The following is a 27,139-nucleotide window of genomic DNA, read 5'->3' on the forward strand; positions in this document are numbered from 1 at the left end:
TGCAGATAAGCCACGTGGATCTCAGACACAAAGTGGCAGTCTCAACGTGCAGCCCAGTGCAGAGCTTCCAACTGAGGGTCTTCTGACACCGCAGACCACTCTCCTGCCTTCCCACGCGCCCTGTGCTCTGGCTGCCCTCGCTGCAGCTCGGGAACCACAGAGGACTGCTAACTTGTCCCAGGCAGTCCCCAGCTGCTGAGCCCCAACAAAGGATAGGAGCTCCATCAGGATGACAGGGTGGAAATCTACTCACCACTCACGAGAAAATGAGGCAGGGCTGACATTCAGTTCTGCTTAAAATGTCACCTGGCCTCCAGTACAAATGTCTCAAGGCGACACCCTTCAGCGGGTTCTCAGTAGCGGGGGCAGCAGGTCCCTCGTCCACTGAGGGGCTTTAACTGAAAATGGGAACTGCTGCAGTCCTGGGACTGGGCATCCCCTGGTCTGAGGAACACTCTTCACTGTGAGATGGATATGAAACAGCAACTTCACTGTTTTACAGTCATTATCAATCACCGAGCTGGGCCTACAGGAAACAAAACCCCTCCCCCACACGGGTGTTACACTCTCCTTCGAAACGACCAACGTGCACTCCTCGCGTAGAAGGCGCCTCCCGTCATCCTTAAGCCTCGAGTTTGTGGGGCAGCGGCCCTGACATGGCAGCCGGAGGACAGCATAGGGCCCGCTGTGCTGACAGACACACACGGTGCGAACCTGCCCACGCAGCGGAGGGGTGGCCCCGGGGCAAGGTCCTCCCAGTGCCATCAGCAGGCCCAGCTGTGCTCGGCCCGCACTGCCTCCTGGTCTAGCACATACAGCACCATAACACCCGGTATTTGCTAGCAGACAAGCACGGTTCTCTCAGCTGACACATGCGTGACACACACACAGACTTTTAGGGACTGCAACACTCACTCAAAAGTGCAAGAAGAGATCACTCTGTATGTGACGTTGCTTTCTTTTAATTGGAGTGAGGACACAACCTGGTGATGTTCAGAGACGAACAGCCTCATCTAGGTGGTGAAGAACACTCTTATCTTTCTTGGTTAACCAGGTCCTAAATTCAAGAGATTTCCAAGTGTTCTTTAAAACCACCTGAAACTGTCCTGCGCAGGCTCACACTGCAACTCTGTACCAAGGGCCTGGCCCCGCCTGCAGCCAGAGGTCATCTCACTGGATGTCATCATCATCGAAAAGATCTTCAAAATCTAGAGAAATAAGCAAAACCACGTATTTACATATACAAGGGTAAGAGCTGAAGAAATCACTTCAAAATGAGTTATATGGTCGTCCAAAATACAGACATAATCGTCAATGATCTAATGAAATAAAAGACTTTTCCCGTAACAGACTTTCAGTCTCAGCCAACCAGGACTCAAACACACAGTCCAAGGGGAGAGTGTTGGCCAGAGTGCTTTCTTGCTTTCATTTAAAAGACAATCCTAAGAAAATGCTTGCAGGGCTGTTCTGAGTCCCATGGACGCCACTGCACAGCCATAACTGAGCACTCAGGACACATCAGTGCCATGTCTGCACCCATGAGTGCACAGCGCCCAAGATGCTGCCCTCGCTGCCAGGGCCAGGCAGAGATGAAGCTGGGAGGCCCGTGCTGGGTCCTTGAGAGCAGAGGGAAACCGGCCGGCTGCCGCTGTGAGAATGAGAAAGCTGGACTGAGCTGCAGAAAGGTGAAGCCTCCAGTAAGGCAGTGTGAATGATACTCAAGCCTGAGAAACACCCGCTAAGGCCCGTTCCCGCCGGAAAAAAAAACAGCAAACGTGTAGTGCACTGCTTTGGGTGATCAAAATCAGGCCCCCCAGGAAAGATTTTGTCCTGTTTAGTTTTCTACATTCCCTACTACAGGCAATCATTACTTTCACAACAGGAAAAGAAAGTAAAACTTAAGAGCCCACCCACACGAACAGGGCACTGAAAACGTGCAGGACGAATCATGAACTAGAAAGAGGAGGTTCCACTCCTGGAGGATGAGACAGAGTAAAGAGCCAGGAGCCTGCTGGCACCACGGCATCCAGCCTTCCCGGGGAGGGTGGCGTCCCTGAGGCATCTCTGGCCACTCAGAGGGTCCCGGCTCTCCCCAGTCACACTGACACACCCCCACATCCTCACTGCCTCCTGACTGCTGTTTGTGGTTCTGCCACTCAGAGCACTTTTGTGCAGTCCCAGGCCCAGCTGACTCCACCCCTTCCAACCTCTGCTCTGCTGCCCGCTCTGGAGAAACCTCCCTCTGCTGTACCCCCGGAAATAATACCGTCCACGCTTTGCCAGGGCTCTCGTCACAGTCCAGCCCCTGCCTGCTGACCTGTCTGGACCCACAATTTTGTAAGACACGGCGAGGGAAGGGAGTGAGTCTCGTTCATGGCTAGAACCCCGGTGCCCAGGGGATAACTGCCCAGCAAAACCCATCTGTTTGATGAGTAAAAAGGACTCAGCAGAAGCCCCATCCACAGCCTACAGGTCTCTCAAAGTAAATGGCTCCTTGAACACACGGGGTTGTCACAACCTGACGGGACAGTGAGTGCTTTGTGAACTCAGTGGGTGGGCAGGCAGGGGACACAGAGCTCTCCCGCGTTCCGTCCCTGACCAGCCGTGGCTCAAAGGTAGACACACGCCCACAATGCTCAGGCTGCTGGGCGCTCACCTGACGGGTCAGGCCTGGGTCCCTCTCAGAGATGCTTTCCCGTCAGGATTCAGGGACTGACTCTGGAAGCCACGTGAACTCAAACACTAGAACACAGCAATCGCCTCTCACCAATGGGCTGGCAGAGGATAAATGGGGCTTTGAAGGAGATCATCAAAATGCAAGTGCATGGTGCCAGCATTAGCCACTGCCCAATCCTGCCCACGTGAAGAAGCTTCAAAGTCACCCTGGTGAGCTGGTGTTTTCGCAGAGCAGCTCTGGAGAGCACTCCGCGGTTTTGCACAATTTGTTCCCTCTGAAGGCAACACCCTTCTCCCATCTCACTCCGGCATAAAGAATTGAAAGAAATGCTATTCAGTCCTCCAGGCCCGTCTCAAATGTCACCTGCCCCAGTTCTGACTCCAGTTGGTAGCAGCAAGAATGCTGCCTCAGGGGCATGGCCAGGCACCCTGGGAAAGCCTGCACCCCAACTCAGCAGCTTGGCTGCTCCCCTCAGGCAATGGCTGGCTGACAGTCAGCCTGATAAAGCAGCAGGGACTCGGGATGGCGGGGGGTCTCCGGTAAGTTAGAAACCGATGTGGTAAGGTCACATCCTAGCTGTTAACTGGTAACAAGAGCTTTCTGTAGAGGCCAGCACCACGGGTTAAAACGGGACGGAAAATGCCACCTCGCTCTCTGGAGTGAGAAACTATCTTGTTTATTATTTGAACGCTTAGTAAAGGTTAATATGAACTAGAGGAACAAGGCCTGAAGAAATCAGAAGAGAATGAGAGAAATATCCCCTATAGCAGGTCTGAAGATCTTACAGAAAGTTTGCTTTTCATTGTTTATTTGCTTTACCAATGTTTTATTTGGTTTACCCATGTTTTTGGTAACTAGCACTGAAGCCCTTAAATTAAGAGGGAAATGCATCCTGCGTCCTGATTTCAGAGCTGGGCAAGAGCTGGAGTGTGGCTGCCCCTCTGCAAAGGCAGCTGAGGGTACGAGAACCCAGGCAGGCAAACACAGGTGGGCTGGGAGAGGAAAGGAAACCGGCTACCCAGAGAGGAAAGAGACAGGGAGCCAGACAGGGTTCCTATGGCTGTGTCTGAGGCGAGGGGCCAGACCCAGCTACAGTCTGAGGTGTCTGCAGGCACGTGTAACACACAGGCCAGAGCTCAAACTCAACTACTGGGCTGCAAGCTGGGAACAATTTCATGCTACTTTTCTCCTGAAAAAGAAGGCTGCCTGCCAGGGGCCGCAGCCCACGTCATCGCTCCATAGAGACTGCACTGCGTTCCGAGAGGAGCGCAGGGGCTCTACCCCTTATGACCCAAATTATTCATGTCACCAAGTTGCTTCGCTGCCTTAACCTACAGAAGAAATACTCAGATTAAATCTGGCATCCCATTCCAAGCATCCTTACCATTAAAAAAGTCTGCATGAACGGCCTTTTCATTGGCTGCCAAGTCCATCAAGAGCCCGGTGCTGCCTCCCGCCTGGGGAATGGAAAGGCAAGGTTATGTCAGCTGCGTTTTCCAAAAGAACAGGTGATAAGTGCATTGCAGTGTCCGCCACCCCCACAGAAAAGGAAGATGGGTGAGGGGAAACAGGCTCAAGCTGGAGTCAACATTTTAGCTCCGGACAAAGGAATATGTATGGGCGGAGGAGGAGGGAGAAATTCAAAGAAATGATTTTTAAGGTCTCTCAAGGGTTTCTGTTCCTTGATTCCTCTCTGCCGTTAAAAATTAGAAACCTACCACTGCTCTAAGCACTACTACTTCTCTGTAACCCTCAAGGAGAGGTTTCCAATCCCCCCTGGACATTGCCACAGAGGCCACAAACACGCAAAACTGAGCCCATCAACTCCGCTCAGGATCCCTTCCCGCTCTCTTCTGGGAATGAAACCACTTCCCCAAGGAAACTGACCTGCTCTGCCTCTGAGGTTCTGGTGCCGGCTGCCATCATGGACCATCCACTGCCACAACTCCACGGCAGTGGAAAAACCATGTCACAACCCAAGCTGGGCAATCTGAAGCCCTGAGGATTTTGGATCCTGTTTAGAGTCACCTGGTGACAGTGGGAGCAGATTCCTCTGACAGCAGCACCCTGGACAGCTGGCCACAGGTCCTGCTGCTGCCCTGGCCCCAGCATTCACAAGGCCACTTGCTCAACCTTGCCCTCATCCCCATGAAGCTGCATGCCCTTGTTCCCTTTCACAGACACTCTCAGAAAAGCCAGAACACTCAGCCTCCTCCTCTGGCTTCTCAGCCTCCCTCCCTGTCCCCAATACCACAGTAAGCCTTGCGCATTCTACCACTTAAACACTGGGCTGAGCTTGTCCCTACCTCCATCTGCCTCATTCACACCCTCTTCGACTGTCCTGTTCTCCCTGCTGCCATTTTTCTACCCTCTCATCCCTAAATGCCGCCACCCTACAGAGCAAGTCAGAGCCTCTCACTCCCCACTGTAAAGCCCTCAAGTGGCTCCACATCGCCTAGGGCTGTGACTTTAAAACAGGACCGAGAGGCCTGGGTTTAGTGGAAATGCTTCAGGACTGGGGTGCACAGAGCCACCCTCTTACCGTGATTCCAGATGGTTTCATGATCTGGTCCCTGCCCACTGTCTCCCCTCTCTCTGGCACTGCACGCTCAACCATGTTAAACGACATGAGCCAGTGGGCATCCCCCCAACCCAGGACTCTGCTCCTGCCGGGCCTTCATCCCCGCCTACCTGGCAAAAACCAATGTGTCCCCCAGCATTGAGCCACAGAGTCGACTCCTCAGCTGCACCTTTGCTGAGCCCCTCAAAGCCCTGAGGGCCCATCCGTTGGTGTGTCTTCGGCTTTCTACGACACCTGGTGTTTGCAGTCAGCCTCTCTGCCATGTTATTACCTCCACAGGCACAAGGGCTGCCTCTGACCACCTCTGTACCCACTAAGCTTTCAGAAAGAGGACATGAGGCCCTGACATGCAGGAGCTGGCCTACCACTCCGAGCTAGGCTGTGGTGCTTTCTTGCTGACCATAAACCATCTCAGAACATCAGCTCACATCAGACAAGGTCACTCTGTGAACACAACAGAGACCAAAAAAAATCCCAAGACGACTGTATAATCCTGTATAATTAAAAAGAAGAACGAGGCCACTACACAAAGCACATAAATGCCAGACATCCCCCTTTTCCACTATGACAAGAATGACGGCTGCTCCAGTCTTCCCTCATTCCAGTTCAGTTTAAGAAGCCCAGTCGGAAAATTACCCTCGTTTCCAAGGCACAGCAAAGCCCACTTTCTTTCCCCAAATCCCCGAACGCTAGGTCAAATCCCACACGAGGTGAGTCCCCCCGCACTATGGAAACGCACCGCGGGCCCCCACCGAGTGCTGCCGCCATCGAAGAGCAGCAAACGCAACTCCTTTGACCACGAGTGTGTTCCCAGGGGCCGTGGGGGCACCCAGCAGGCACTCAACCCTCAGGCTGCGCCTCCTGGTCCCCCGGGCTAGGGCACACACTTCCCGCCGCGGTCGGTGGCCGCCTTTCACCAGAAGCTCGGAGAAGCCGGGATTTGCTCTCCGCGGGGCAGGGAGCCTGGGAGCCTGGGAACCGCGCCCATCGCCCACCCGCCCGGCCTCCCCTCCCCGGGACCCGCGCACCAGGACACCGCCCTTCCGCTCCCCCTTCCCAGCTCCCCACGCTCGGAGACTCCCGCCGGGCCCGTGCCACCTCGTCCAGGTCCACGTAAGGCCCGGCGCCCTCGGGGAACATCTCGTCCACCGCCGGCTTCATCTCGGGCCCGCGGCGCTCTAGGCCCACTTCCGGCCGCAGGGCCGCTTCCGGCGCGCGCCACATGGCAGCTCTAGACGCCGGAGGACCGCGCCTCTGTGGTGCCCGCCTGCCCGCCCGCGGTCAGCGGTGTCGCATCCGGGGTGCTCGGGGCCGCTCGTGCGTCCGCGGCCACCGGCGTCTGTCTTTGCGCTGGCGAGGGCGGGCGTCTGCAACGCCTCTGAGGGGCGGCCGGGCGGCCACGGAGAGAAAAGGCCGCCAGCAATGGGAGCAGTGCCTGCCGAGCACGCCTCCGACAAGGGGCCAGATCCAGAATAAAGAGGGAGCCTCAGACTCAGCCGCAGGGACGGCCGGGTTCACAGGAGCCCAGGGCCTGACCTTCAGACGTTTGTCTGGAGAAGACACACTCGCGGCCAGTGAGCAGATGAAAAGGTGCAAGCAAACCAGGGCCCCGCCGAGGGGCCGCTGCACCCCTGGGACGCCCAGAGTCAAAAAACAGCAAAACGGGTGGAAGGGTGGGGAGTGAGACGCGGCAGCCGGGGCGGGAGACAGGGAGGCAGGTCGCAGAAAATCAAACACGGACGCCCACGTGGCCCAGCACTCCCCTTCCGGGCACAAGCCCAGAGGACGGAAAGCGGAGGCTCCAAGGGACGTCTGTACCCCACGTTCACAGCAGCATTATTTATAATAAATGAAAAAGGGGAGCGTCCCCCACTGTCCCTGCCCATTGATGGATACGTGCATAAGCAAATGTGGTCCGTGCACACTGTGGAACATTACTCAGCCTTTAAAAGGAAGGGAATGCCGACGCTCTGCCGAGGGAGACGAGCCAGTCCCAATGCAAACACCGCGTGATTCCTCTCAGCCGAGGCCCCTAGAGGAGTCAAAGTCACAGAGACAGAGAGTAGAAGGGAGGTGGTCAAGGTCTGGGGAAGGGGAAATGGGGAGTTTGTGTTTAGTGGAGACAGTTTCAGTCTTGAAAGATGAAAAAGATCTGTAGAGGGCTGATGGTGATGGCTGCACAGTCCCGTGAATGTGCTTAATGCCACTTAAATGTGGTTAAGATGGAAACGAATGTGACAGAAAAGCGAGGGAAAGGAGAAGGAAAGGGGAAAGAGGAGGGAGAAGGTTGGAGGAAGGAAGGGAGAGAGGAAGAACGGGGGGGGGAAGGAGAGAAGTAAGAGGTCCTGGAACGAGACTTTGCCAAAGGTTCTTTGCTCAACCAGACTTCGGTGGCTTCCTAACCTCCTCCCAGGCCCATCTGTGCACGTCTTTGTCAGGTTCAGTTTTCGCAGAGAGCCGTGCTAAGTTGGTTTAGCCAGAGCCCTCCACCCTGGATATTTGATGGGGTTCCTGGTCCCCAGCATCCCCAGGATGTCTGATCGCCCAGGCCTGTCTTCAGCGAGAGCCCTGCGGGGTCTGCGGAGCCAGCATCCCCTTCCCGCACTGTGATCCTCCTAGTCATTTTCCACCCCCGACCCCACCTGCTCTTCAGCCGCAAACCCCCACTGCCTGTGCTGTTCAGAGCTGAGCCTGGTCTCCCTCCCCCACTGCAAGATCCCGTTGCAGTGGTCCCCACACCTGTCTCCAGGGTTCAGCACAACTTCTGAAACTTTCTAGTAAGTTTTCTTCAACAGACCTTAAAGGAGGTGGGTTTTGGGGTTAGGCTGCAGAGAAGGGGGAGTGGCATGGAGGAGGGTAGTTCCAGGGACAGGAATTGAGCTGAAATGTGAGGGGTGAGGGTGTGGCCTGAAAAGGGTCCACCTGGCCTGAGTGGACAGTGTGGGATGCAGGGAGAAGCAGGCAGTGGGCATCCCGTGAGCCTCATGCCATGCCAAAGTACGTCACTCTGAAAGACCCAAGTGAAAGTCAGTCCGATGGAACAGGGGCTTGGCAGTGACCAAGAGGAGTGGCCCATTAAGTCAACGTCTTTCCTAGCTAAGGGGTGGAGCCGTGGGTCTCCACGGTCTGCTTGTATACCCTACAGGGATGGGGAGCTCACCACCTGTGCAGAGGCCATCCCATTGCTGGAGGCCCACCCCTGAGATGCCATCATGCTGCCTGCCCAGCCTTCCGGTGCCCCAGGGTGCCCAGGTGAAGCCCCCTTCCTCCCAGCATCCTCAAAACCTAGAGCCATCCCTGGAAGACAGAGCCTGCCCAGGCCTTGCTGTCCCTGACTGATGACAGATACAGACGGGGTTTCCCACTTCCATGTCCTGCTGCCTCCTGGGTCCTGCTCCCAGGGGAGTGTCGTGGTGTGGAGTCAGCCGAGCCCTGACTGTGGGTTTGCCTGTTGCCCAGCTTAGTGGCCCAGAGCGAGGGTGCCTGGACTGGAGTCTAGCTCCCCCCTAACCAGCTGTGTGACCTTAACAAATCAGGCAGTGGCCTCTTGTCTCTGCCTCAGTTTCCTCAGCTGTAATCTGGGGGAACTGCAGCACCCCCAGGATCATTGTGGGAAATGGATGAGAGGGAGACACAGAAAGCCAGTCCTGAGTCCGCCCAGGATATAAGATCCCTTGTTGATGCCAGTGTGGATGGAAATGGTGCACATTTATGAAAGAGTGTATGAAAGTGCTCCCCAGGAATCAAAATAAAACCCGCTTCATTTGTGAAATAAAGTAAATGGGGCCTGAGCGCAGCCGTCCTTGAAAGACCACCCACAATGCTGGTTGTACATCTTCAGTCCGGAGTTTATTGAGCATGAGACCAGGCCTGACTCCCCGCAGGGCCAGGTTTTTGCTGGGACTCCATGCCTGCAGAGGCCCGACCTGGTGCAGCCTGGCGGGGCGGGCGGGCACCAGGCTGGACACCATTCAGTCCTCCTGATAGGGAACATGGAAGCCCAGGGTGCTCCCCAGGGGGAAGTGTGCAAAGAAGGTGCGGGCCATGTCCTCGATCTGGGGGTAGGCCCCCAGGGCCTGGAAGTGCTGCACGTAGTTCCAGAAGTCAGAGGTGGAGAAAGGCCAGTAGGGCATGGCCGGCAGCTCCGCGTAAGGGTCTGAAAGACACATGACACCTGTCTTGGGGACTGCCCCCACGGTCCTGCCTGGAGACACCGTCCTCGGAGGCTTCAAGGCAAGTGGATGGTTCCCAGCTGTGCCCACATGCTCACAGTGATTCAACCTTCCCAGAGTGGGGGCCTGAGCCCATCCCCTCTCATCAGTGGGGTGATGACCTAGGTCCTTGGGGATGCCTAGTCTGGGAGACAGAGGAAGAAGGGGAAGAGACGGAGCGGGGAGGCCTGTCCTGTTTGAGGAGGGAGTTGTATGGGGATGATGTGGGGCACCGGCAGTCTCCTGCTGGGATTTCTGAAGGAAGCACAGACACCCCCGTCCACTACCCCCCACATAACCTGTCGTAAAGCTTGGGCAAGGGTGGCCCTGAAGATACTGGACTGAGTTAGGGCTCAGAGTTGGGAGGGCCTGGGGGCTGGAGCCCAGGTAGGAGGGTGAGAATGTCAGGGGTCATGGGGCCCTGGCTCTCCCTGCCCAGTGTGTTCCCTGGTGGCTGGAGGGCAGGGTCGCAGCTGGAAGGAGCTCAGAGACCCTCTGCTTGCACAGCTCCAAGCTGGCTCTCGAGGGCCATGTTTTCCATGCTCAGGCCTGAGCTGAGCCAGGGCCCCTGATGCGTCTGCTTGGGATAGGAAGCCACTGCCCTCCCCAGCAGTTTCTCCCCGCTGCACGCCAGTTACTTATGCAAATGAAAGGAAAGAAATCGGAGAACGGTACCTCCTTCCTCCTGCACAGGCTTGGCCCCTGCAAAGGAAGAGAAGAGCTGTCACCCAGAAGGACCACCCAGGTGCCAGTTGGGCCCACCCCACACCAGCCGCAGGGCTCTGAGGTTTCCCAGCAGTCTGGAGATGTGTATGGAAGGGGAGAGAACAGGAGGGTTGTCGGGGGTCCTGGTGGCTGCCTCCCTCCAGAGCGGCCCCTCACCTGCGAGAGGCCCCAGCAGGAGGCAGAGGGCCAGCCCCAGCACCATGCAGGCCTGCATCTTCCCGGTGCTTCCTGATCTGCGACTCAGGCTCACCTGCAGCAGGACGAACCCAGGAAGGGCGAGACCACCCATCTGTCAGGGCCGGCTTCCTCTACCAGCCCCAGTGGGGGCAGCCCTGGGGAAAATGGCATGGATTAAAAAAAAAAAAAAATTCTTACGGTTTTCCTAGCAATTTCCATTTCAGTGGTTTCAAACCACTATTTGGAGGTGAAATCCCTGCCTCAATTGGCCTTAATTTGCACGACTTAAGAAATTGCTCACCCACCCCCCTCCCCAACCCTGCCTGGCCTCTCCAGAGCTTACCTTGTCTCTGCTCAGCCCCCGTGCTGCCTGGATGGGCTCTGCTGCCAGCTCAAGGGTCCTCTTTATAGAAGGGCTGTAGATGAGGAAGGACACGTCACCTGCCTCAACAGTCAAACTGAATATTTCATCCCCACCAGAGGATGTGGGCTCCTGTCGCCCTGCTGGCAGGCAGAATCAGAGTGTCAGCTTCTGGAAATCTGATCCGAAGATCAAACTGAGAGAAAAACATCTTGGCTAGGCCATTTCTGAAATTGTTAGGACTGAATTCAGCATTGGTACTTGAAACAAACCCAGTTTCCTCTCCACAAGGAGAGATCCTACGTCCAATACTGGGGCTGGCTGAGATTTCCTCCCCCGTGAGATGGAGCTGAATAATTCCAGCGCTGCTTCCACTTAAACCAGCCGGCAGGAGGAGCCCCAGGTCAGCAGGACCTGGCTGCAGGACGTCCATTGAGCAGAGTCACAGCAGGAAGTGTGGGGTCAAGATGGACTTCTGTCTCCAGGCGGGAGCTTCCCTGTGATCCGAAGTGTCAGTCTGCAGGTGGGCAGGAGGCTGTCCCCACCCTGGGACACCAGCAGCTGGCACCAAGGGTCTCTGCGGGTCAGGCCATTCTGACTACACAGCAGTCCCACTGACCACATCAGTTCCTGTGTTCACCTGTCTCTCCAGTAAGTACAGCCTCCTCCTGGTACTGCCCCTTGGGGTCCCACCACCCCACTGAATTCAGGGCCAAATTTGGTGTGGCAGTCTCCCCTGTCATTCCTGGTCACCCTGGGGGCTCTGCAAGGATTCTGGGAAACTCCTCACCCATGTGTCCCACGGTTCTGGAGTTCAGGGTCCCCAACTTCATCACAGTCTGCCCACATGCCCCCATCCAAATGATTAAGGACTTATTTTTTCCCGCACAATGCCATACATTTAACCAAAGATACCCAAAGGTTAATTTAATTCAGATTGTAAGGCAGCCACCCACGGATTTGATTTTGGGTTTCCTTTTCAGAAATCTGGAGCCTGTGGCTATAGGAGGCAATGGATTCTTACAGGGCAGTTGTATTGGGGGCCCCCAAGAGCACCCAGGTCAATGATTCACTAGGAAGATGCCCTAGGAGGACTCACGCCATTCCGCAGCACCACGCTGTGTCGACACATGTGAAATCTCCCCACGAGGGGAGCCCTTCAGAACCTCAGTGCCCAGGGCTGGTCGTGCAGCCCCCTCTGCCTGGTGCGTGTGCAGATCTCCGACCCCCAGGAGGAAGCAGGTGCTCAGCATAACCGATTGTTTGCACATAGGGCTTAGGGGCAGTGGCCCCTCTGAAATCTGGGTGCTGAGGCGAGCACCCAGGCCTGCTTGTCGCCCTTCCCTGCACAGCACAGAAGCTCTCTGGTTCCTTATCTGCCCCCTGAGCTGGGAATTTAAGCTCTGAGCTCATCATTTTCTTTTCCCAGATTCAACAGCACACTTTTCCAGCCACCAACCAAGCCCACGGTCCTTATTTCCACGGTGGCATCAGCTGCTTGGTCACCCAGAGTCCTGCCCTCTATCGGTCTATTTTGCACTGGGTGGGCAGCAGTTCCGTGGGAAATGGAGCCACTGAAGTCTTCGATCTACTCAAGTCAGAGATCCAATTCCAGATTCCACCCTGAGCATTCCCATCCCTGGGCCCCTCTCCCAGCACCAATACTGTGTCCAGCCGGGTTGCGGGGAGTGTGGCCAGACACGGAGTGAGCTTGCTACAGGAATGGACCTTCCACAACTGTGGGCGGCGCCGAGGAAGGGAGGGTCTGGGAGGGCAAGCCGGGAAACAGTCTGGGAGGCTCTGTCTGAAAATGCACGGCCCAGCATCGGCGGTGGGCCCAGGACCTCCGTGTCCAGCAGGGAAGGTGGGAGCCAGATGCAGAGGGCAGGAGCGTGAGGGTGAGCCGGGCCCTGCTGCAGCCTCTGACCGTGATGGGGCTGCCAGAGAGCCCATCATCCTTCTGTTAATAACCACATGTCTGAAGATGATGTGAAAATATGCCTACAACGTTAGGAAAGATGATATGATAGCATGTACCATATCTTTATAATGACTGAATAAAAGACTATACGTGGAAAAAGTTTAGAAGTAGCAAGCAGTGATGGTGTTGGACAGTGGACCTATGGGCATATATATGTGGTTTTTCTTCATTCTGGGTATATGTATGTTGCTTAATTTATTATTTTTATGTAAGGAAAAAATATCTTAAAAAGGAACCACCCAGTACCACCAATAGCTGTGGGCTGCTGATCACTCGGGCCGTCCTGGTCCATCTTGCCACTCCCACTGCCCCACCGCCATGCACTGTCCCGCTTCCTGGGTCCTGCAGGGACACTGTCCTTCGTTGGCCTGGACACAGCCTTCCCTGGCTGTACCCGGAGGTCCCCGGCTCCCCTGCACCCTGGAGGGCACCACCCTGGCCACTCACCCATCATTCCTTTCTCACCTGCTCTCTTGCAGCCCACCCGGAATGGCCTCTGTAGGGGCTTGCACACCAAGGCGTGTGTTGTTCTTGTTCAGTGACAGCCCCTAGAGCAATGGTTCTCAAACTGTAAGAATCCCCCAGGGGTCCTGTTAAAATGCAGATTTAATTCAACAGGTGGAGGGCCTTGGACTCTGTATCCCTAACCAGCTCCCAAGAGCTGAGGATACTACTGGTCCCCCAGCACACTTTGGGCAGCGAGGCACGGGCAGCAGTTCTCAGCCTGAGGGGGTGAGTCCCCGGGGGCCTGACATCAGATTCCTGTAGGGCTTGTTAAAATGCAGGTCTCTTTCTGGCCCCTCCCACTCAGAGTTCTGATTCAAGTGCTTCGGGGAGCTGAGAATCTGCATTTCCAACACGTCTCTAGGTGGTGCTGGGCAGGTCCAGGGCCACCATCTCAAGCAGTGGCTCTTAACCCTGGCGGCACATTGGGACCACCTGGGAGCTTTTGAATAGTCGGGATTTCCAGCCTCCTAATGTGAGATTCTGATTTAATGGGTCCAGGTCTCCGTAGTTTTGAAATTTCTCCAGGTGACTCTGCAGGGTCCCTGCTCCCCGGCCCCAGCTCCTGCCCCTGCTCCGCACAGTCCCCACCCATCGAAGATGCATCGGAGGCCTCTGGAAGTCTCATCTGCCTGGGGCAAGAACATGCTCACACGCACAAGACGGTCTTGGGGGACACTGGTGGGTCCTAAGACAACCAGGCAGAGCTGGGCTGCGGGTGCCGCTGGCAGTGCAGAGATCGGGCGGTCTCTGGTGCCCCCTGCTGTCCAGCTTGGGAACACCAAGCCTGGGCTATTGCGGGTGTCACTGAGCCAGGGTTGCCCAGGCCTGTGCCCAGCCCACCTGTTTCCTGGAGCAACAGGCCAAGCACAGACTCTTGTTCGTGATTTAAAGTCCTAAAGACACAGTTCACCTGGACATGGGCTCCGGACGGCTGTGCCTCCTCCGTGTTCCTCCCTGTCCCCTTGTCTGGGTCTTCACTGAATGCCACAGACTGGGCATTTATAAAGGACAGGGGTTTGTTCAGCTCACGCTTCCGGAGGCTGGAGAGTCCGAGCCTGGGCAGCCACCTCGCGGGAGGGCCTCGGGCTGCTCCACAGCATGGCTGGGAATCAGAGGGGCCCCGCGGCGAGAGGAAGCCGAGCTTGCCTTTGTAACAGCCGTGCTCCCTAGAGGGTCCACCCGCTCCCGACAGGCAGAGGCACCAGCCCCTCTTCACGGACAGACCCCTCTCAAAGGCCCCATCACGACACTGCCATCATGGTGACCAGACTTGGGCCGTGTTCTGGAGCAGACAGACTATGTTCAAACCACCCTCCCCTCGGCTGCCAGGGAAGCTTCTGGAAAGTCCACGCTGCTCCCACATCTGGCCTCAGAGCCCAGGCTCCTGCTGGTGACTCACTTCCCAGGTCCTCTCTCGCCAGCCCGCCGTCAGGGCCCTAGGAACGTGCCCCCTGCTTCGGCACTGGGGCTCTGCTCGCTGCCTGGAACCTGTCCACCCCTCCCAGAGCCCAGGACCCTCAGACAGCCTCCTCGGCAGCCCACCCCAGCCCCCATCCCTCTGTCCTGTGTCCTCATTGTCCTCAGTGCCAGCAGGTGACACAGCCTCCTCGCAGCCCATCCCAGCCCCTGTCACCCTGTCCTGTGTCCTTGGCATCCTCGGTCTCAGTGGGGGACGTGGCCTCCTCCTCACAGCCCACCCAGCCCCCCTATCCCCCAGCTGGTGTCCTCGGTGTCCTCGGTCTCAGCAAAGATGTGGCCTCCTGCCTGGCTGTGTCCTGCCTGCCTCCTCTCCGAGCCTATGTTAGTGCCTAGTCCAGGTCCACCCAACCAGTCAGTGTCAGAGTCCACCGTGCCTGCAGGCCGGCCACCCTGCTGTCCTCGCTGAGCCACAGGGAACGTGGCCCTCCCCACCCTCACTGCCCACTTGCTTCTCAGCTGCTGTCTTCTGCCCCCTCCATAAACCCGAGGACCGAGCCCAAATACCCAAGGAGTGAGGATAACGGCGCCCTCTGACAGTCACCTACGTGAGTTCCCAACCCCACCGGTGCCGATTGTCCTTGTTATTTTAATAAAATAACTAAATGTCTAGAATTCTAATGAACATGAAAAGAAAGAGCTTTTTGGATTAAAACTAAGTTGACTTGGAGAGGCCTACTTACAGTGAAAGTCACTAAAAACTGTCCAATTAGATGTGGGTGTGAGGGCTTTAAAAAATTAGAACCAAAGTAGTGAAAATCCAGCCAGACCTGACTTCAGATTGCAGATCACGGACATCCGAAGGCTTCATTCTCAGGAACCCAAGCTGGGAATGAGGAGGAGGCATGGCGGAGGTGCACTCCAGGGGCGCTGTTCTTACCAGATTCTGCACGGCTGGGCCTCCTGGGGTACCATGCAGGGCAGGAGATGGTCAGAGAAAAGCCCCCCACCGTGTCACAAGACTGTCCTGTAAAGATGGCAGATTTGAAAGCTAAATTGTTTAAGACCCATTTGGTTCTTCTTTTTAAAAAAGATATAATTCCTTCCTTTAACCAACTCAGAATTCCTGACTAGGCCCCAGTTCAGGGCCTGAGGGGCTTCTTCTGAAACAAAGGGGAACTTGGCCTGGTGTCAAGTGGGGCTGGGGCTGTGAGGGGCCTTTGGGACCCTAGTTGTCCTGAAAAAAATATGGGATGCCATGTTAGATGCAAATTTCAAATAATCAATGAATACTTTTTAAAGTATAAGTGTGTCCCAAATATTGCCAGGGACATATTTATACTGGTAAGTATCCTTGTTTAACTGAAATTCCGATTTTACCTGTTTTTCTTTCTTTCTTTTTCTTTTTTTTTTTTTTTTTTTGCCAAATCTGGCAACCCTGTGCAGGACAGAAGCATGTGGACCTGCCTGACCTCTGGCTCCATGCCCAGGTCTGGCCAAAAGCCAAGGCTTTGAGCACAGGCTGGCAGGGAGGAGGGGCTCCAGGCTCCTGACCACCCACGTGGCCCCAGCCCTGGGGGCAAGGCAGGCAGCTCCCCATGCCCACAAGGGCCTTTTCTGAGATACTTCCTCCTGGAACTCTAGGGTCATGGTCATTACACAATGTGAGCAGATGGGCTGCAGCCCTGAACCTCCCTGTCAGCTGAGGGACTCATGGTCCAGGGACTCATGGCTGTCTGGAACTCGCCTGGGCTGGGCTCATCACAGAGAGAAGCTGATAGAGCCAGAGAGGCAGGCAGGGCAGAGCCTCCTTCTCTCAAGCTTGGAGCCAGTGGTGGGGACACAGGGCCGAGGGAGCCCTCCCATGACTCAGGGAGAGAAGCAACAGCTTTCCAGGTGGGCTGTAACAAGTGCCTGAATCCCATGACAGGACCCACCCTCCACATGCCATGACATAGGCACCTGAGGGCCTGGCGCTTCTTGGTGGAAACATCACCTGAGAGGCCAGCCAGGGCCCCAGTGTCTTGAAGCAGAAAGGATCTTCATGGGCACCAGGCTGGGCTGGGGTGGCCTGGCCTGACTGCGTGGGAGGAAGAGGACCCGGGAAAGGGAAGGGCCCACGGCCCCCACAGCCTTGGAGCAACAGAAGGCGGGAGGTGCGCGCTCATCTTCCTCTTTCCAGAGGACCCAGAGCCTCCAACAGCCACACCCGAACACTGCATCAACATTTAGCCAGTGTTGTCTTATCCTGAAGAATGTGTGTGTGCGTGTGTGTGTGTGTGTGCATGTCCACGTGTGGTTTGGTGTGTGTATGTCTGTGCACACGGGTGTGCATGTGTATTTGTGTTTGTGTGCTTGGATGCATGTGTGGAATGTGTGGGTGTGGCATGTGCATGGGTGTATGTCTGTGTATTGTGTGTGTGTGTGTGGGCCTGTGTGAGTGGGCTGTGTGCTGTGTGGGTGGGGTGTGGGGTGTGTACTTGTATGTGTGCATGTCTGTGTATTGTGTGTGTGGAGGGCTGCATGTGTGTGCTGTGTGCTCTGTGGGTGGAGTGTAGGTTCTGTGTGGTGGGGGGGTGTGTGGGGTGTGTGTGCACTGTGTCTGTGTGCGTGTGTGTGGTGTGTGCTATGCAGATGGGTGTGGGATGTGGGGGGGTGGGGTATGTGTGTGTACTGTGTTTGTGTGCATGTGTGTGGTGCGTGCTATGTTTGTGTGTGTCCGTATGCATGCGTGTGGTGTGTGCTATGTGTGTGGGGTGTGTGTGTGCATGTGTGTGGCATGTGTGGGGTGTGTGGCATGTGTATGTGTGTGGTGCGTACATGTGTGTGGCATGTGTATGTGTGTGGTGCATACATGTGTGTGGCATGTGCATGCATGTGGGGTGTGTGTGGCATGTGTATTGTGTGGCATGTGCATGTGTGTGGTGTGTGCCGTGTGTGTGGGGTGTGTGCGTGCATGTGTGTGGCATGTGTGGGGTGTGTGTCCGTGTGCATTGTGTGATGTATGCATGTATATGGGGGTGTACAGCATGTGTGTGGTGTATGCTATGTATGTGGGATGTGTCTGTGTGCATGTGTATGGGGTGTGTGGCATGTGCATGTGTGTGGTGTGTGCATGTATGTGGGGGTGTGTGGCATGTGCATATGTGTGTCCGTGTGCATGTGTGTGGTGTGTGCATGTATATGGGGGTGTACAGCATGTGTGTGGTGTGTGCATGTGTGTGTCTGTGTGCATGTGTGTGGTGTGTGCATGTATGTGGGGGTGTACAGCATGTGTGTGGTGTGTGCATGTGTGTGTCTGTGTGCATGTGTGTGGTATATGCTATGTATGTGGGATGTGTCTGTGTGCATGTGTATGGGGTGTGTGGCATGTGCATGTGTGTGGTGTGTGCCGTGTGTGTGGGGTGTGTGCGTGCATGTGTGTGGCATGTGTGGGGTGTGTGTCCGTGTGCATTGTGTGATGTATGCATGTATATGGGGGTGTGCAGCATGTGTGTGGTGTATGCTATGTATGTGGGATGTGTCTGTGTGCATGTGTATGGGGGGTGTGGCATGTGCATGTGTGTGGTGTGTGCATGTATGTGGGGGTGTGTGGCATGTGCATGTGTGTGGCATGTGTGGTTTGTTGCGTAAGCATGTGCTCTATCTGGGCAGTGACTCAGGCAGTGGGAATGCAGTACTGGGAGCAAAGACCGCAGAGAAGGAGACCCAGGGTGGGTCGCGGTCTTGGTGCTGCTGCGGGGCGGGAGCATGTCCCGGGGCTTCTGATCGTCAGCCTAGAAGGAGGCGTGTGTATCCACTCCACTGTCTCCCATCTCCATTGGCTGGGGGTTGCCCCGTGGGATAAACTGCCCCACTTCAGGTTTGGGGTGCTCACTGGGCTCCTGCAGGCTTCCAGAGCAGTGATCTCATAGAAGTCAGGGAGGAAGCAGGAAGTAGGAGCAGGGGCTGCAGGTGAGGTGAGGACTGTGCCACAGGGCAGGTGAGGCCTGGGCGGAGCGTGTTGCTGCAGCTGAGGCTGGAGTCAGAAGGACCATGAGGAGTGAGGTGGACGAGGAGTCACCCCTGTCCGTGCATCCCTCAGTCCTCCTGACATACAGGTCTCTGAGGACACACGGGCCAGCTCCAACAGGGACCTAGAGCCAAGCCAAAGATAGAACACAAGAGACCTGCCTGCCAGAAGGCACAGCGTGACCCTCGGAAGGCCATGAGTTACCTCCGTGTTTGATCAAATAGGCAGATACTTGCTTTAGGTGACCTGTCCCTGGAGGTTGATCTCTTCCCACCACAGCATCACCTCTTGGTGAGAAAGGTCTGCACCATTCCAGCTCATGTCCCCAGCAGCTGCTCGGTGCCACACCCCTTCAAAGACTGTCCCCTGAAGTCCTCGGCTCCCAGAAGGGTCAGCGCTGTTCTTATCATCCGCATCTCCCTGGAGAGGAAACAGGCTCTGCAAGGGAAGGCACCTGCCCAGAGTGCACAACAAAGGCTGGAGAGGGATAATGAGCCCAGTCTCAGGGCGGCCCCAGCAGGTAAGGGTCAGATCACCCTCCCTGGCTCTTCCAAGGCACTCCAGGTGTGCCCCTCTGTCACCTGTACAGAGGCCCACTGAGAAGGCCTGGGCAGGGCCCGAGTTTCTGCACGGATACCCTGGTCCTCCGAGAGTCCTGGGACTGAGGGTCGCTGATGTCTCCAGGGGCCTCCCGGATGGAACTGTGTGGCCCGTGCTGTAAGGCCAACCCTGCGAGTGCTGCTGCTTCCTCACTGGGTGCAGGGGTCTGGGGCTCCATTCGTCCAGGTGTCTGTCCATAAGAATGCCCAGGGGGCTCTCTAAGCCATGGTTCTCGAAGATGAACAGTGACAGGACAGCTGCAGCAGCTTATCAGGGGTACTTGATTCTAAATTTGCTCACACTCTGGGTCCTCGACCACGGGGCCAGGATGCCTGTTTCCAGGAAGAGGAGAAGGCAGAGGAGCCCGTAAAGACTCGGTTGGAAGGGAAGGGAGGTGCTCTCATCCCAGCTGCTTGCCTCCTTCACAGCTGGCCAAGCACAAGGCCAAGGCTCATGGGCAGCCCTTGGGGTGAGACCACCCACCCTGGACATTTAGCAAATGGGCATTTGGGTTCTCCAAAAAAGAAGAAATTCCTATCGCACAACCCATATGCATTTGTCCAAGACAAACTTTTCTCCCTGCGTTAGTTTACCACCTGGTAAAAGATTCCCGAGGAACACAGGTGAGGAAGGGCTAGTTCCAGACCCAGCCCGGAAGGACACCGTCATCCTCTGTCACTGGACACGTGTCCCCTGCCCATCCCCACAGTCGCCCTGTGTGCCCACTGGCTCTTGCCATCCCCTCCTGAACCTGCCGATATGGGTCTCAGTCCAGGGCAGGATGCCTGGAGACACAGAAAACCAGGGTGTACAGGGGAGGTGGCCTCCGCCTGGTGACAGACATCTCGACCTTTGGAGAGAGCTCAGTGGACTCGCAGTCAGCTGACACCTGGGCCGATTGAGACCTCCACCCCTCCCCGTCTCCCCTGGGAGACTCTTGGTAAGGTCTTTCCAGCTTCTGATTATCTGGGCTTTCAGGAAACAGAAAGTCCGGAACAGGGACGGAAGTGCACCAGCACACCAGAACCAGGAGGGGGCAGCCCTGGGCAGGCAGCCTCTGCCCAAGGCCACAGATCCCAGTGGGTGGGCGGGTGAGGTGGGGAGGCAGGACTGCAAGCTCCCTGGGGCACTTGTGGTGCTGCGCTGCCTGCAGGTAAGGGGTGAGGGTCCAGGTGTCCTATCCAGGTCTGTTGCTCAGCTCCTGGGGCCGTGCACTGACTGGTCCCACCTTGCAGATGAGAATGGAGGCTCAGAGGGGTGAAAACCTGATGGACGAGAGCTCTGGAGGTCCCCCCCCCACCCCCAGCTAGGTCCCTCCTCTGGGAGAGGCACTCTCCAACTTTGACCCCAGCCCCTCAAACCCAGTCCTCCCAAGCCATTTTCCCACTGGGGTAACTCAGCCAGACCCAAAGAAGTGCTCTAAACCATTTCCAGTTCAGGATCTTGGAGTGCCCTGATTTCTTGTGAGATCTCAGGCCAGCTCCTGGGGTCTGGCAAGCAGGTGACAAATGGCCAGGCTCACTCCACCCAGGCTGCATCACTCCTGCCCACCCAGAGCCCACATCCTGGAAAACCGCATCTGTCTCCACCTCTGGGCAGATCCTTCCCAGCTACTGCCACTTCAGTCCCTGAGTTGTGCTTAGGCCACAAGTGTCTCATGTGAGAGCATCTTGGCTTCTGGCTCTGCCTCTTACTAGCTGTGGGACCCTGGGCAAGTTACTTAACACTTCTGTGCCTCAGTTTCCCCATCTGTTAAATGTTGGTGACCCTGGGTTGTGAAGGAAACTGAAGAAGAGGGGTCCCTGGCACACAGGAAGCCCTCAACAAAGATTAGCCTTGTTGTTGTCAGAGCTCACCATCTGCAGCTCATATCACCACCTCCCAGGCAGTGACACACGAGGCCCTGCAGTGGCCAATGGAGATTGGGACTCAGGGGTTCTTCCCAGCCCTGTGATGCTTCTGAGAGGAATCACTGCCACCTCTCAGAGGCCTGGGACACTTCCATGGGTCACAGCTCAGGGCCTGCCCCTAGCTGGGGTGGGTAGAAGGACTTGTGCTCTGGTGGGGTGGGGTGTGAGCCTCAAGGAGGGGGTGCTCAGAAGGATCCTTGCAGGGAGAATTGCGACGGTTCTTCCACCCCACCAAGAAGACGTGTGAGAGGCGGCCGGGCGCGGTGGCTCAAGCCTGTAATCCCAGCACTTTGGGAGGCCGAGACGGGTGGATCACGAGGTCAGGAGATCGAGACCATCCTACCTAACACGGTGAAACCCCGTCTGTACTAAAAAAATACAAAAAACTAGCCGGGCGATGTGGCGGACGCCTGTAGTCCCAGCTACTCGGGAGGCTGAGGCAGGAGAATGGTGTAAACCCGGGAGGCGGAGCTTGCAGTGAGCTGAGATCCGGCCACTGCACTCCAGCCTGGGCGACAGAGCGAGACTCCATCTCAAAAAAAAAAAAAAAAAAGACATGTGAGAGGCATCAGGCAGATGTGCAGGGAGGTAGGGGCTGAGCCTCCTAGGCTGGCTCACACCCCAGGCTTGGAAGGGATCCCTGCCGGTGAGTCTGGCCCCGGCTATGACAGGCTGTGTGACTGGGCAGGACACTCACCATCTCCGTACCTCAGCTTCCGTATCTGAGAAGAGTAAAATGATAGGATTGTGTCTAGGAAGCTCCTGGCATGTGGTGTCAGCTCTTAGTGATATCCACAAGGTTCAAGGTACAAGTCTGCATTTAGGGAGGACGGGGGAAACACGGTGGCAGGATCGGGGTTAGAAAGCACTGGTGTTAGACAGCATCGGCTGAGACAGCATTGGGGTTAGACAGGCGTTCTGTTCATGAAACAAAACAGGAGGCCACAATGAAAGCTGCATTCTGAAACAAGGAACATTACTGGCAATTGAAAATGCAATAATCTAAATTTTAAAAGTTAGCAGAAAGGTAAGAAGATAAAAGTTTCTTGTAAAATAGAACAAAAAGACAAAAATATGGAAAATTGCTGAGACAAGTAGAAACATTAGAGGCTCAACTCAGCAGAACCAATGTCCACAGCAATCATGGAAATACAGCAAGACTCCTCCCGGTGAAGGAGAAGAGCATCTCTGATGACCAGACTCACTCTCTGCCCTTTTCCTCTCTTCCTTTTTCTCTTGTTCTGTCTCTGAAGTCAGAACCCTCACTCTGGGAGAGGCCAGCAGAGGAAAAAACCCACAAGAAGGCACAGCTTCGGACATTTCAGGACACTGGAAACCAAATAAAACTTACAGGTGTCCAACCTGCAAGGACAGTTCGCATAAAAAGGGCAGGAACTCAAAAGGCATCAGATCCCTTTATGGTCACACTGGAAGCTGGAACATATGGCAAGATGCCCTGAGTTGAGTACTTCAGGAAAAATCTAGAATATCACACCTAAAAAGTGGATTGAAAAGGGTATTTTCAGACCGACCAGGACTCAACATTTTATTTCCCATGTTCCCTTTCTCAAGACTCTGCTAGAACTGTGTTTGGGTGACATAGTGTACAGAGAAACTATGGGATACAGAAAACAGGTTGCACAACTCAGAAGAGAAGTGAAGGAAGTCTCTCAGACTAGCAGGTACAACTCGGGTCCAGAAAATCAAGACTCCAGAGGAAGGGGCAAAGGTCCAAAGAAGGAAACTGCCAGAAGAAAAGGAAAATGGAAACAATGGATTGTCTGGTGTATTTCAGCATTTGAAAATGTATTGCTGGCATTTGAGACTTGTGTTAGAACATTTGGAATATAAATAGGCACATCGAAAGCTAACTTTTTGTTTTTAAATAAAAGCAAGGCAATAACTAACTCCAGGAAAATAAAAATGTGCAGAGAAAGAAATACCATTAGAATGCACTACCTAGCTCAGTATTACATTTTACTTACATGATCATGATCCCATGAGGCATGAATATTGATTTAACCCAAACCATGATATGGCTATATTGGGAAGAAGAGGAAAGGAAAATTAGTGTGAGACAGCAACAATTCAACAGATAAGGTCTAAGATGACAAAGAGAGAGCGGTACACTATTTACCTGTTTCAGAGTAACAAATTACTCCCAAAATACATTGGCTCAAGGTAACAGACCCCAAATCACAAATGCTTATTATTTCATGAGTGGGTCAGGAATCCAGGCACAGGACCGCTGGGTCTTCGGACTTGGTGCAAGTTATCGACTGGAGACAGTCACCTGAAGGCCCAACTGGGGAAAAATCCACTTCACTCACACGCCTGTTACCAGGATTCAGATCCCTAATGCCTGGTGGCCTCATTGCCACATGGTCTCTCCATAGGGCAGCCCCTATGGGGTCCACTACCTCTCCAGAGTGAGGGTTCTGACTTCAGACAGAGACAAGAGAGGGAGAGCAAGACGGAATTATTTTTGTAACCCATTACATTTGCCATACTCCGCACAATTGAGCCATCATGAGGCCCTGCCCTCACTCAAGGGGAGAGAATTACACAAGGGTGTGAACACCAGGAGCCAGAGGTCAGTGGGGACCATTGCAGAGGCTCCCTTCACTGGAGATGTGTGTTCGTCAGGATTTTCCAGAGAAACAGAACCAACAGAATATCAATAGGATATGTGTGTGTGTGGAGAGAGAGAGACTTATTTAAGGAACTAATCCATGAATCATGGAGGCTGGCAAACTCAAAGTCCATAGAGCAGCAGCAGACTGGAGACCCAGAGATGAGTTGATGTTGCCATCTTGGGTCTAAAGACTGTTTGGAGGCAGAATTCCTTCTCTGGGGAAATTCAGTCTTTTCTCTGAAAGCCTTCAAGTAATTGGATGAGGGCCACTCCCATTATAAAGAGAGATCTGTTTTAATCAGTCAACTGATGTAAATGTTAATCTCTTTTCTTCTTTTTTTTTTTTTTTTTAAGACACACTCTTGCTCTGTCGCCCAGGCTGGAGTGCAGTGGTGTGATCTCAGCTCGCTGAACCTCTGACTCCCTGATTCAAGAGATTCTCCTGCCTCAGCCTCCTGAGTAGCTGGGATTACAGGCATGTGCCACCACGCCCAGTTAATTTTTGTATTTTTAGTAGAGATGGAGTTTGACCATGTTGGCCAGGCTGGTTTCCATCTTCTGACCTCATGATCTGACCACCTCAGCCTCCCAAAGTGCTGGGATTACAAGCGTGAGCCACCACACCTGGCCAATCTCATTTTTAAAATGCCTTCACATTGACATCTAGACTGGGGTTTGGCCAAACAACTGGGTACCACAGACTTGCCCAGTTGACACATAAAATTAATGCCAGTAAAGCTGCTCTTTGGAAATACTGCATGTAGGTGAAGACTAGGAGAACAGCTGGCAGAGGTGGGAGTGGGTGCTTCCCGGAGGTGGGTGGGCATTGTGGAGGGTGGGACTGCAACACAGATCCCGTGCTGTAGGTGCAGAGGGCTGGGGGCTGAGTGGGCACAGATGAGCCGGTGAGGCCCTGGGCTCAGGAAGTGCAGGGTGAGGCTGAGATTCCTCTGTATGCCCAGCCCCCACTGGATGTGATGCCCCAGATACCAGCAGGAGGAAAAGTGTTTGAACAGCGGGAGTCACTGTGTGGAAGGGGAGAAGGGGGTCCCATCCTGAGGGAAACCGGAAGACATGACCCAAAGCCACGGGCCAAGCCTGAGCCCACAGCAATGCGAACGGTGCAGTAACTACCGTCTAGGTTGCAGGGCAGCTGGGGAGGCCAGAGAACTTCCTCCTGTGCCAGGGAAGGGGTCTGGCCAGCAACAGACCCCATGGGATGGTGGCATCTCCTCCCACAAATTCAAGCAGCCGGTGGTGTTTATGAGGCTTACAGGCAGGCCAGGGGCTCCAGAACCCTGCCATGCCAAGGCTCCTAATTGCGGGAGGGAGACCCAGGCTGGGCCAATTCTGTGCAGCCTGCAATAGATCCATTGTTCACCCCTATTCACCGCCACATAAAAGCCGAATTTATGGGAACCAGGGCTCAGTGTGTTTCTCAGCCTGGCTGAGGCATCCGGGCGGTGTGGCCCCGTCATGCTGCCGTTGGGGGCCCCCCGGGCTCTGCAGCCTTTGAGGGTCTCTGCTGGGAGTCGGGCACCAGCCCATCGCCCTCCTCCCTCTAACTTTTTGGCTCTCCCCTCCCTGATGTTGTTGGAAACGGGGAGATAAAGGAGCAGGTTGCCTGTTTCACTTCTGGCTGCTTGTCCTAGATTCGTTGATTCATCCCAGAAGCAGGTATTGTGAGCCCACAGGGTGGGGAGTCAGAGACGCTTGCTGGGCCAATAACCGCATCTCGGAATTAAAGGGATGGAGATGCCTTTGAAATGTGTGCTGAATCACTCTGGATGGCTGGGAGGCAGCTCTCCAGCCCACTGGCCTTGAAGGCAGAAGCTTGACCCCTGCTCTGCTCCCAGGGAGATGCCAGCCACTCACCTCACAGCCGGGTCAAATGATTGTACACACTGCAAAAGGAGATATATATATATATATATATATATATATAAATGAAAAAAAGACAATTGCCTCTCATTTCCCCTCCAGGTCCCCTCTCTGAGCAAATGCTCAGTGCTAATGGCCCAGTGTGGACAGATCCTGTCCCCTTCCCCCCTGGGCCGGGCTGAGCACTACAGGCAGATCAGACCACACACATTCATCCACGGCTGCATTTTCTCATTCAAGGATACATTCTGGACATCTGCCAGGTCAATATCTATTAGACTCATCCACTCTTTCTTAGGAAAAAAATTGGGATGGGTTTGGTCATCATTGTGGACAGAGCTCCCGTATGAGGCCCCAACAGACTGGATCAAACCAAAATGAAGGCACTCATGCTCAATGCCACATAATGAAACTGAAACTTTAAAGAAGCAGACAGGTCCCAAGCAGACCAGTACTTCCTGAAAACAGGAGAGTCCAGTCTACCTGAGTCAGCGTGATATGTACGTCTCCTCTGCTCTACCCGTTACACGAAAAGCCGTCGCCGTCTGCCTCTTGCTCTGATTCTTTGTTCCCACCTTACAAAACCTGCTGTTCTGCCATTGCCCCGCGGGAGCTCTCATTCTGTTTTGTAGAAGGGAGGCTGCCCCGATTCATGAACAGTGAATAAAAGCCAATTCGATCTATAAGCAGATGTGTTGTCATTTTGTCTTCTGACATTTCTGACAGCTGATAAACCTTAGTACAGGGTTTCTCGGCCTCAGCACTGTAGATACTTGGGGTGAAACAAGTCTCTGTGGTGGGGCCGTCCTGTGCACTGCGGGGCGTTCGGCAGCATCTCCGGTCTCTGCCCACGATGTTCAGGAGCACTCTCTGGTCTAGACAACGCAAATGGTCTCCAGACATCATCGCACCCCCGTGGGGCCCTGCTCAATTGTGTGCACACACCCACATGCATTGGGCGAGTCTCTGCAGATGCGTGCCCAGGTTTCCAGGACCCCGCGGTTCTAAGCAGTGAATCTCCTGGGGATGAGCGCCCAGGTTTCCAGGACCTCGCACCTCTAAGCGGCGAATCTCTGTGGTGCGTGCCCAGGTTACTTCCAGGACCTCGCAGCTCTAAGCAACGATGCTGGAAACATCTTGAAATATACCTGACATTCATGATTTGACCTTCATACAGTTGATCCCTCCCAGTGAACCTGCTGTGGAAAGGCAGACTTACCTTTTCACCGTGCCTGAGCTGCAGGACTTGTGCAAAGCTGTCCCCGTGATCTGGAAAGCCCAGCAGTGTGTACACAGTCACGTGGTTTGATAGATTTTTGCAAAACAAATCAAATAAAACCAAACCTTGATGTTTTCAGGCAGCCAGTTAAGCCCATTGTCTTTGCTCTGCCTGCCCTGGCATGGCTGTGTGGTGGGCTGGCTGTGTGGGGCTCTTTACTGCGGGTTTGGTGGAACATCTTTATG

General features: G+C 54.8%; 2 protein-coding genes across 2 annotated transcripts; both read right to left on the reverse strand.

The window, feature by feature from the left end:
- Positions 1 to 944: 944 nt before the first annotated feature.
- COPS9 (COP9 signalosome subunit 9) lies at positions 945 to 6,497 on the reverse strand. The gene is made up of 3 exons (XM_025404611.1): positions 6,357 to 6,497; positions 4,062 to 4,134; positions 945 to 1,208 (listed from the first exon to the last, which is right to left on the reverse strand). The coding sequence occupies exons 1-3, from the start codon at positions 6,480 to 6,482 to the stop codon at positions 1,171 to 1,173; spliced, it is 237 nt and encodes a 78-aa protein (XP_025260396.1). The 5' UTR covers positions 6,483 to 6,497; the 3' UTR covers positions 945 to 1,170.
- Positions 6,498 to 9,090: 2,593 nt separating this feature from the next.
- OTOS (otospiralin) lies at positions 9,091 to 10,751 on the reverse strand. Its single transcript, XM_025405432.1, has 4 exons — positions 10,716 to 10,751; positions 10,352 to 10,527; positions 10,145 to 10,171; positions 9,091 to 9,414 (listed from the first exon to the last, which is right to left on the reverse strand). The coding sequence occupies exons 2-4, from the start codon at positions 10,482 to 10,484 to the stop codon at positions 9,230 to 9,232; spliced, it is 345 nt and encodes a 114-aa protein (XP_025261217.1). The 5' UTR covers positions 10,485 to 10,527; positions 10,716 to 10,751; the 3' UTR covers positions 9,091 to 9,229.
- Between the last annotated feature and the right edge of the window lie 16,388 nt (positions 10,752 to 27,139).

Source organism: Theropithecus gelada, chromosome 12 (genome assembly GCF_003255815.1).
Source record: "Theropithecus gelada isolate Dixy chromosome 12, Tgel_1.0, whole genome shotgun sequence".
Classification (NCBI taxonomy): Eukaryota; Metazoa; Chordata; class Mammalia; order Primates; family Cercopithecidae; genus Theropithecus; species Theropithecus gelada.

What these genes read in the sequence shown, in the direction of transcription:
- COPS9 (XM_025404611.1), bottom strand. Translation starts at nt 6,482, where the DNA reads ATGTGGCGCGCGCCGGAAGCGGCCCTGCGGCCGGAAGTGGGCCTAGAG. An exon ending in CTTACGTGGACCTGGACGAG is followed by an intron (nt 4,135 to 6,356) that starts GTGGCACGGGCC and finishes TCCATTCCCCAG; the next exon opens with GCGGGAGGCAGCACCGGGCT. An exon ending in TCATGCAGACTTTTTTAATG is followed by an intron (nt 1,209 to 4,061) that starts GTAAGGATGCTT and finishes TTATTTCTCTAG; the next exon opens with ATTTTGAAGATCTTTTCGAT.
- OTOS (XM_025405432.1), bottom strand. Translation starts at nt 10,484, where the DNA reads ATGGGTGGTCTCGCCCTTCCTGGGTTCGTCCTGCTGCAGGTGAGCCTG. An exon ending in CCTGCTGGGGCCTCTCGCAG is followed by an intron (nt 10,172 to 10,351) that starts GTGAGGGGCCGC and finishes CTTCCTTTGCAG; the next exon opens with GGGCCAAGCCTGTGCAGGAG. An exon ending in GCCTGTGCAGGAGGAAGGAG is followed by an intron (nt 9,415 to 10,144) that starts GTACCGTTCTCC and finishes TGTGTCTTTCAG; the next exon opens with ACCCTTACGCGGAGCTGCCG.